At 43.2% G+C, this 11,118-nt stretch overlaps 1 protein-coding gene across 1 annotated transcript in view; it reads right to left on the reverse strand.

Moving 5' to 3' along the window:
* Window positions 1-6,482, reverse strand: part of fhod1 (formin homology 2 domain containing 1) — a gene marked incomplete at its 5' end in the record, with an annotated part of 77,256 nt that extends 70,774 nt beyond the window's left edge. The window contains 3 exon segments of the mRNA XM_079497418.1: window positions 5,792-5,822; window positions 5,824-5,856; window positions 6,435-6,482. Coding sequence (XP_079353544.1) covers window positions 5,792-5,822; window positions 5,824-5,856; window positions 6,435-6,482 — 112 coding nt within the window.
* Window positions 6,483-11,118: the final 4,636 nt, after the last annotated feature.

The following is an 11,118-nucleotide window of genomic DNA, read 5'->3' on the forward strand; positions in this document are numbered from 1 at the left end:
CTTTAGACCCGTTATTGACCTTATACCAACCTGGAAACGTACCTTAGTTACGTCACCAAGAATGGTGGTCCCTTATTGGCCGGTGGAGTACACAGACATACATACCCAGCCGATCGCAGTACTATTATTACTCACAAGGAGTAATTATTACTCACAAGGAGTAATAATAAGGGCCTAATAATGACCCTGCCTGTTTAACTTGGGAAACTCCGACAGGAAGAGGAAGGTAGACAATCTCCACAGAGACGAGGGAGCGATGCCAGGAACTCATGTGCTGAATCACATATTTTACTTTAGTCAAATGTGTCGTCCACATAAAGCCATCATAATAACCTCACACACACTAACGCCAAGTCTAACCCAGGCTGTTCGGGTTAGGAGTATAAAATTATGCTCTCTCTCTCCCTCTCTCTCTCCATCCAATTTCAAAACACAGAACAACAAATGCAAGAATGGCAGCTAAAACTTCCCGTCTATCTCTCTCATATTATGCATATAGTTGTCGGTCCCTCAAAAATAACAATGGATTGCATTTTTATAGTGCTTTTCTATGCACAGAGTGCATCTCTCTCATGAGCATCTGTCCCACCACTCATACATACAGTAGGTGTACAGTATGTCTAACAACATACACAGCTGTATGTCTCTCATGCAGAGCACTGTATGTCTCTCATATGGTACTCAGTCGTTCCGTAATCTTACCGTAGTTAACTTTGTTTTCAAATAGAGCACCGAAGTCTGACGTCACTTTCAGTAGAGGGCACCAATACACAGGTTCATGTATTTTTTTATTTGCACTGAGATTCCTCGTTGACGTAAGCTCAGCTGGTGGTGACATTAAATATCAATAAAATAAAAATAAAAATAAACGTAATTGACATTCAGTTTCTGTTGTGCGACGGGCAGATGCAGCCACCCGCCTACCCGGAAATGTAGTCTCTGGGTTGTTTGACTCGTTTCTAACGCTTATTTTGTTACTCTTTGGGTATATTTGTACATTTCCACCTTCAGTCGATGCTTCATATCCATACGAGTGAAAAGGCCGGGGTGATCGGTTTATTTTTCATCCCCCTATGGAGATTACAATGCAAATAAAAAGTACATGAACCTGTGGACTGGCGCCCTCTACTGACAGTGACGTCAGGACTTCGGTGCTCTATATGCTTTGTACTATGGTCCCGTTAATATTAACCTTGCAGCAGTATTTGAAAAAGATGCATCATTATTCATTAGTCTCTCATACACACAGCTGTCTGTCTCTCATACACACATCTATATGCGTCTCATAGACTCATACGCACAGAGGAAAAATGAGGACAAGAAATGACTCATGTGTTCTGCCTCTGGTCACTATTCTGAGTCATCGAAGCCACCGACAGAGATGATGACCCTCCATTCTCCGTAACACGGCAAAACAGCTGCAGCTTTAACCCATTTTGTGCGGGAGCCGGGAACCCCTTTTGGTGTTTTAACTAAGCATTGTGTTATACTTTAGCTATTGAAAAATAGCAGATCTACAAGCTCATAGCGCGCCACCGAGTGGCGCGCTATGAGCTTGTAGGTCTGCTATTTTTGAAAAATCTTAAAAATGCATCTTTCAGAAGACTTTTTTTTTTATTGCGACGTCAGGCCTAAATGGTTTAATACAAACAAACGAACCAAAGAACAAGCCTGACCCGAGTGACCTCTGGGGTAAAACACCGTGTCTCATTTCTCATGCAACACAGTGACCATGTGTCCCATCTTATGATGGAGATATGAGACGTAAGAGAGAGGGTAGAGCAGGGGGTGAACTATATACCCAGAGTCTAGGGGTTCTTCCTATCCACACTACGGTCCAACCGGTTTGTCTGAGCGCTATAATTATGGCTATGTGTGGGGGAGGGAAGCCAGACGAACGGGGGGAGAGAGATCTTTTCTTGTTGCAGCTCTTCTTATAGTGGAGGACCTTAAGGGATATTTCACGATAATTCGTCTAAAAGCGCAAGAAATGTGCACAGATGCTCTAATTATTTAGCTAGGGGTGCCCGAGCCGGCGACCTTCGGAGTCGCCACAGCGGCCAAATCCATATGGCCACCATTAACAACCTATATAAAAAGGCTAAATTCTCTAAATTTCCTTATGCTTTAAGTAGCATGTGATGTGTCAAACTAGGGGGTTTTCATGATTGTGAATCCATTCCAAGCATTCGTTTTGCACATTTGGGCAAGTGGCTATGGCCGAATTTAGCCCAAGGAGTGTTTCTCGTGCAAAGCTGATGCTTGGAATGGATTCAGAATCATGAAAAGCGCCTAGTTTGACACGTCACATGCTACTAAAGCATAATGACATGTAGAAATGTTTGCCTTGTATAGGTTGTTAATGGTGGCCATATTGGATTTGGCCGCTGTGGCTCCGGCGCCCTAGCTGAATCATTAGAGCATGCCCTGGGCAACATCTGTGCAAAATGTTGCGAATAATTTACTATTCTGTGCCTGTCGGGTTTCAACTCGAACGCAGGGGCTGAGTCGCCCCTAGAATGAACGAGTTTGCAACGTTCGACATGGCAACTTGCGGTGGCGTCTCTCGTGGCTCAAGTTCGCTAGAGACGGCGCACCTCCGTCGCGGTCACGAGACATGGCCAAAGCATTTCCGGGGGTCCCCAGCCAAAAACGTTTGATCCCCTGGACTAGGGTATAATAGCAGTCGCAATCCAGAAATGTGGGGTGAGGCACACATTGTATTGGCATAATGAATAAATTGGAAGAAAAAAAAAAAGGGGCAAAAATATTTGGCTATACTGTCTCTATTTCAAAATAAATAAATTTTAAAACAATAGCTGACTCAGAAGTGAGCTGCACTCAACAGCTAGAAAGTTGAAGTAGACTTTTGATTTCCGTTTGTGATCAACACAACAGGTTCACTATTTTGCTTTGTCAGAACTTAAGTTTTGAGTGGTGCAACCACTCCTTTACGGAGCTTTGTGTGTCTCTGGGTCCCTGGCTGGCTGCCTGGGTCTGTCTGTCCGTCCGAGACTGAAAATTGCGTTTAGTTGGTTTTCACCACAAGTGGAACTGTTGCGCAGCCTAACACACACACGCACACACCAACTGTATATATGATGATTTTGGGTGTGACAGTACAGTACAGTGACAGTACAGTAGAGTAGAGGGACCCCCTGGGGACCCCCCACACGGTAACTGTCATTTCTCAACCATTTCGGCCCCCTGGGTGCGTTCCTGGGGGTATGGATGTTCCGGGGACCCCCGGGGATCCCCACACGGTAACTGTCATTTCTTCACCGGCGCCTCTGGGCTCCTTTTTATGATATATTTAAAATGTTATACCAAAAGCTCATGATACTGAACTGTTGATTACAATTCACAAAAGTTTATAATAAAACAACAAAGACATTTTTGCTTTCTTCAAAACCAAAAACAGTGTGTAGTCACACCCCTAGTAGCTGATAATATACTCCTAAAACAATGGCCGGTAAAAAACAGCCCAATCCAAGTGTAATTCCAAGGAAACTCATGAACATGTTGCTGTTAATACCGACTCACATCCTCTGACATCATGCAGAATGTCGCAAATCTACTGCTGTCGAATTATAAAGTGTGATATAGATTTTTTTTTTTTTTTTTCAAAATAGTGGGAAATTATTTGGGGCAGGAACCCCTTTTGGTGTTTTAAGCATTATGTTATACTTTAGCTCTTGAAAAATAGCAGATCTACAAGCACCGAGTGCCGCGCTACGAGCCTGTAGGTCTGCTATTTTTGAAAAATCGTGAAAATGTGGCACAAATCTTTGAATATATATTCTTTCAGAGCCAAAGTTTTTAACTCAAATCTTTGCTTCTGGGGGGAGGTCCCTTCTGGGGTCGGCGGCCAATTACATATAAGCTTGGGGGTCCTTGACATGAAAATGTTTGAGAACCACTGACATTTGTAGAATCGTTCCCAGGTCTACATGGGTTAAGCAAACTCATTATCTCTCTGTTACTTCCTCCAGTGTGATGCAAAGGTCATAATGTGCGGGTGCATGTGTTTGGTCCGACTAGTCATTGGTCCGAAAAACGACAACCCACCTCAAACCCTAACCTAACCAAAACCGCAAGCACGGGAGCAGGCTAGTGCTAGTCCGAGGTGCGGACGCATGTCGAACTAATGCTCCGTCGGATTCTAGTATGCCTCCCATAATGTGATGATATGGATGTTTAGCCCATAAGAAGATTCACGAGTCACACCTCGACCAGGCATTAGAATTCATATTGAATACGACATACGCAGAAATGCTTGGTAATAGCAACAATACATTTTGTGAGACAGGACAGATCTTTTCACCATCATGGATTAGTTTGTATATGACAGAGTCTGCAGGCTCCTGCAGAAAAGGACAGATCTTATCACCATTATGGATTAGTTTGTATATGACAGTAGTCTGCAGGCTCCTGCAGAAAGAAAGGGGACATGTCTGGACGAGTGAGAAGCTACAGAGAAACACAAAACCCACATCACACAACCGACTAATTATAACTGCCGAGTCTTCACCACCACAGCATCACTACGGTTTACGAGACCACATACTGTACACTGTAAACATTTAAACTAGAGTATCATGATGTAATAACTGTCCATATTATTATGGGATGTGATGGAACTGTAATAATCACCATGCAGTGTGATAAAAAAAACATACCGTAATTAGTTATATTATATGCTAATTGATGATAAACGTATTCTATTCTATAGTTGACTGATTGGCTGGAGGGTGTTCAATGTTCATTTCACATATCACACTTGTGTGTGATATGTGAGGGGCGCTCTTATCATGATACATCATCACATTCCGGCCAATCACTTTTGGCGTCCTCACTTTTTCTGTCCTCACATTCCGTGCTTAGCCAATCAAATCATCGCTATGGGGTACACACACACACACACACACACACACACACACACACACACACACACACACACACACACACACACACACACACACACACACACACACACACACACACACACACACACACACACACACACACACACACACACACACACACACACACACACACACACACACACACACACACACACACACACACACACACACACACAAAGCTGGGCATAGGTGGGGCTAGCGCCACTCAAACACATTCTAGTCTAGAGTTTCAACTTCACCCTTTCCTCGTCTGCACAAAATCAAAAATAACCGATCTACAAGCTCAAAATGTTTCTCTCTTTTTTGGCCCCCCCAGAATAGGCATGTTGGGTTTTTTAAGTGGTTAAAAAGCACGCTGAGTGCCCCCAAAATATGAATAAACACCACTTATGTGTAGGTAAGTGGTCATGCAGGACGATCCGGCCTTGAGCTGAGCGGAATCGAACAATATAAATGCACTCGGAGGAGACGAGGCAGAAGAAGTGATGATGTCAGGCGGACTCTCACAGAACTGATGGACTAATTATTAGGTCTCAGACAGATGAAGAAACACAGACGACGAAAGAGAGAGAAAGAAAGAAAGAAAGAAAGAAAGAAAGAAAGAAAAGAAAGAAAGAAAGAAAGAAAGAAAGAAAGAAAGAAAGAAAGAAAGAAAGAAAGAAAGAAAGAAAGAACGAACGAAAGAAAATAAGAAAGAAAATAAGAAAATAAGAAAGCAGGGAAGGAAATTCTTTGCTCATGGCTTTTTTCCCCTGACTCATCACTCCTCTGGGAGATAGAGATGGAGAGATGGAAAAAGGAGGGATGGAAACGGAGGGATGGAGGGGATTTAAAGGGGAAAAATAAGGAGGAGGTGTAATAATTACCCAGGATGGAGTGAACGCGGACGGAGAGCTGCCGTTCGCAAGATCAGGATAGGCTTCTTTCCTTTCTGAGAGAGAGAGAGAGAGAGAGAGAGAGAGAGGAGAGAGAGGAGAGAGAGAGAGAGAGAGAGAGAGAGAGAGAGAGAGAGAGAGAGACCATGGGTCACCATGAGAGAGAGAGAGAGAGAGAGAGAGAGAGAGAGAGAGAGAGAGAAGATGAGAGAGAGAGAGAGAGGAGAGAGAGGAGAGAGAGGAAGAGAGAGGAGAGAGAGAGAGGAGAGAGAGAGGAGAGAGAGAGAGGAGAGAGGAGAGAGAGAAAAGAGAATCTGTTTTAGACATTACAGAATGACATGGAAATGTTCATCTATTCTGCATCAGAGCGTCACAATGAGAGCAGTTTACGGTTACAGTTTATATTTATGTCTTGGCCTGACGTCGAAATAAAAAAAATCTTCTTCTGAAAGAATATATATTCAAAGATTTCCACGAAAGCATTTTCACGATTTTTTAAAAATAGCAGACCTACAAGCTCGTAGCGCGCCACTCGGCGTGCTATGAGCTTGTAGATCTGCTATTTTTCAATAGCTAAAGCATAACATAATGCCAACACCAAAAGGGGTTCCCACCCAAAATGGGTTAAAGCCACCAGGTTGGCAGAACACTTCTCATTCGCCACTTTCACCCTGGCGTCCATATTTTGGTCATGACGTTAATGTATGGACATTTTTTTTCAAAAACAGTCAAATCTCACAATGTGGTAAATGGTAAATGGTAAATGGTGCATTTATATAGCGCCTTTATCCAAGGCGCTTTACATAGATTGTACATTACATTCACCCATTCATACACCGATGGCAGCGGAAACCCCATGCAAGGCACCAACTAGCACATCGGGAGCAATTAGGGGTTCAGTGTCTTGCTCAAGGACACTTCGACAGTAACTCTGGGGAGCCCGGGTTCGAACTGGCAACCTTGCGGTTCCCATCCAGGCACTCTACCCCTGAGCCACCGCCACCGCCACCGCCGCCCCGCCCCGATGCAATGCAACGCATTCTGACCTTAACAGATACAAGTTGATCAGCTATTATCAAAAAAGCAGAAGCCACGTGCGATAAATCTATAGACCCACACATTCGATAAGACCCCAGGACCACCACCAGTAGTCAAATTATATATACGTACTGTTACTGCATATAACCCATTTTGGGCGGGAACCCCTTTTGGTGTTAGCATTATGTTATGCTTTAGCTATTGAAAAATAGCAGATCTACAAGCTCGTAGCGCGCCACCGAGTGGCGCGCTACGAGCTTGTAGATCTGCTATTTTTGAAAAATCAAAAAAAACGACTGACATAGAAACATAGCTTTTACAGAAAACTGTCAGGATGTAGACATTTTTAGAGTCAAAATGGGATAATGTAATATAAAATGACTATTTTACTATTATTACGCCATCGGTGGAAAGGTGAGCCAATGCAGCAAGCTGACGGTAACGACTTTCAACTATTAGTATCTCAAGTGTCACCAGCTTTCAAACTGCGGCCGGGGGATTTACAAGTGATGAAAAGAGAGAGTTGGCAGTAAAACTCTCAATCTCTCTCGCGCACGTGCACGCACGCACGCACGCACGTACGCACGCACGCACGCACGCACGCACGCACGCACACACGCTGTGATGCAGAGCAGGGATTAGGGTATGGAAAGACGGGACAGAAGAGGTATGGAAAGTATGTCCTCGATCGACCGAGAGAGAGAGAGAGAGAGAGAGAGAGAGAGAGACAGAGACAGAGAGAGAGACAGAGACAGAGAATATGATAGGGGAGAGAGTGAAATAGAGCGGGACCTCCCCCTCTATTTCACTCAAAAGGGGGGACGAGGAGAAAAGATGGAGAGAGTGGAGGCAGTAATAAAGAAAGAGAAAAAGAAAGAGTGGGTCAGTGTGAGCTAGAGAGAAAGAAAGAGTCTGTCTAAAAAAAGGAACATTCGAGTGTAGGTTTTCACAGCGACCGCACAGTCATAATAATCACACACACACGCACGCCCGCACGCGCACGCACACACACACTTTCCAGGTACTGTTTCAAATGACGTATAAGCAGTATAAGCACCACCATCCCCCCCCATTGCTACAGCTGGGATAGCAAACGTTTATGAGGAAGGAGGAGAGACCCGCACACCGCCACTTGCTGGTTCAAGAACTTTATTTTAAAGAGTCATATAGCAACGTTTCGGCCTTTCAGCCTTCTTCAGGCATAGTTTGAGAATAGGCCGACATTCATTAAATACACAACAGTAGGTTTAGACAACCAATCATTCATCAGATAGCAGCTGTGAAGAACCCAGTCATGTGACTTAAAGGTGCAGTACTTCTGTAGAACATTCCTAGTATATTATTGAAAGTCACCAATTACAATAATACAGGGAATAATATATAAGTCATGCCATAATACATAAGGAAATCAACATACAATTAATTAAGTAAATAAATGTCAAAAAAAAGTCCATACTCAAACAAGAGTGGACATAATGGATAGAAAAGAAGACACATGGTGCTTTTAGTACCCCACTGGACATGAAGTTCAAATCAATGATATAATAAATACAGTTTATGGATTACAGCATAACATTTAATAATAGCTCATACAGCTGGGATAGCAAATGCATACACACACACACAGTGAGTCCGGGCACACTCGCTCACTCGCTCGCATGTGTGTAATAAGACACATCTGATCCAACACAAACAGACTCCAGATCAGAGAGAGAACCGCTTGTTGCCCTTTCTCAAAAAAGAACTCTTTGTGACATCACAGATACGAGGGCAGGATATGTTCTCTATAGTGACATAACAGCAGAGCTGGTAGCGTAGTAGTCAGTGACCTCATAGAAGGAGCAGGCTAGGATCTGCAGTGTATGTGTGTGTAGTGACCTCATACGGGAACCCCTTTTGGTGTTAGCATTATGTTGTGCTTTAGCTATTGAAAAATAGCAGATCTACAAGCTCATAGCGCGCCACCGAGTGGCGCGCTACGAGCTTGTAGGTCTTCTATTTTTGAAAAATCGAAGAACGACCGACATAGAAACATAGCTTTTTCAGAAAACTGTCAGGATGTAGAAGACATTTTTAGAATCTGATCTCAGGTCAAAATGGGTTAACATAAAAAGCAATGTGATAGGTCATAGTGTAGTCAGTGATGTCATAGAAGGAGCAGGCTAGGAACTGCAGTGTGTGTGTGTGTGTGTGTGTGTGTGTGTGTGTGTAGTGACCTCATACCGTATATTAACATAAAAAGCAATGTGATAGGTCATAGTGTCATAGTCTCATGTTGACAGACAGCCAGAGATCTCAGTCTCCTGATACCGCCTGGTGACAGATTTAACTGGCGGGTATTCTGGAGCTCCTTTTCCACCTGGTGTTGAACCAGTTTGGTTCGTTTTCCCTGACTACAAGTAAGACGCGCGAACGCGGGAAGCGAACGCAGCTCGTAAATTGCAATAACAACAATTAGAATAAATTACGTACTTTAAGGGTTTTTTTAAGTTCTCCCTTTTTTGTATTACTTTTTTTTAAAGTTAAGTTTGTGTGTGTGTGTGTGTGTGTGTGTGTGTGTGTGTGTGTGTGTGTGTGTGTGTGTGTGTGTGTGTGTGTGTGTGTGTGTTTTTTTTTGTGTGCGATACAGCTGCGCTTTCTGGTGGCGGGCGGGTGGTGTTACAGTGTGACACACAGACACACACACAGACATGTTCTGCTAGGTCTCATAGTTAGTGCTCACTGCGTTCGCAAATATTGAACCACTTCCAGTGTTTCCACTGGAAATGAATTGGCTCAGAACCCTAAACGTTGGCTGGACTTCCAGTGTTTCCACTGGAAATGAATTGGCTCAGAACCCTAAACGTTGGCTGGTATCCAGATATCATGTCATATCAAAACTTCACTATTGTAACTCTCTCCTTACTGGCCTACCCGGCATGCACACTTAACCCATTTTGACCTGAGATCAGATTCTAAAAATGTCTTCTAAATCCTGACAGTTTTCTGAAAAAGCTATGTTTCTATGTCGGTCGTTCTTCGATTTTTCAAAAATAGCAGACCTACAAGCTCGAGCTTGTAGATCTGCTATTTTTCAATAGCTAAAGCATAACATAATGCTAACACCAACAGGGGTTCCCTCCCAAAATGGGTTAAAGGGAAACTTCACCCTTTTAGAACACTTTCCTGGGGTCTTTGTGTGTAATATGTGGTTTTAGATATTTTGGATTTTAGCAGTGAGCCCAGTGTCTCTGATGTAATCGACACTGGGCTCACTAACTTCCTGGACTACATGTTGTCCCAGTAAGACAGCCCTCCCCCTATCCACAAGGAGGAGCAGTGCACAAAAGCATTATGGGAATTGTAGTCCAGGAAGTAAGTGAGCCCAGTGTCCATGACATCAGATCAGAGACACTGGGCTCACTACTAAAATCTAAAATATCTAAAACCACAAATTACACACATAAAGACCCCCAAGAAAGTGTTCTAAATCGTCTAAACGTCATTAATATATTTTTTTTTTGCAAAAAAGGGTGAAGTGTCCCTTTAAGGCTCTGATTAAAATACTGCAGCTCACTTGGTCGTCAAATCGTCAAGTGGTCCCGAGTGCGCACCCGGGACCATAGTGTGAATCTGCCCTAAATAGCCCAGTAATAATGTAATTTGACCTCAAACTAATTGCAAAAGAAACAAACTCAGTGTCTGAGGGGAAAGTGTTGAAAATGGCCTGTACAGTATGGCCACCATTGACATCCTATAGAAGGCAAATATTTTCTAGACTTCCTTTTGCTTTTAGTAGCATGTGACATATCAAACTAGGGGGTTTTCATGATGCTGAATCCATTCCAAGCATTAGTTTTGCATAAAAACACTCATTGGGCTAAATTTGACCATAGCCACTTGCCCAAATGTGCCCAAATGTGCTGACCTCATCACATTTGTGCTGACCTCATCACATTTGTGATGACGGCTATGGCCGTTATTAGCCCAAGGAGTTTTTTTGTGCAAAACCAATGCTTGGAATGGATTCAGAATCATGAAAACCCCCTAGTTTGACATGTCACATGCTATTTAAAGCAAAAGGAAATCTAGAAAATATTTGCCTTATCTTGCATGTCAATGGTGGCCATACTGTACAGGCCATTTTCTAAACTTTCCCCTCAGACAATTCCAGGCAACTTTTGTTGTTATTCAGGATATATTGAAGATACAAAATCAGCTGAGTTTGGTTTTTTTGCAATTAGTTTGATCCTGTGTTTTCCATAGATTTCCTGTACTATAAAGGTCCCCGTTCCGCCACG

This window comes from Electrona antarctica, assembly GCF_951216825.1.
Source record: "Electrona antarctica genome assembly, chromosome: 3".
Classification (NCBI taxonomy): Eukaryota; Metazoa; Chordata; class Actinopteri; order Myctophiformes; family Myctophidae; genus Electrona; species Electrona antarctica.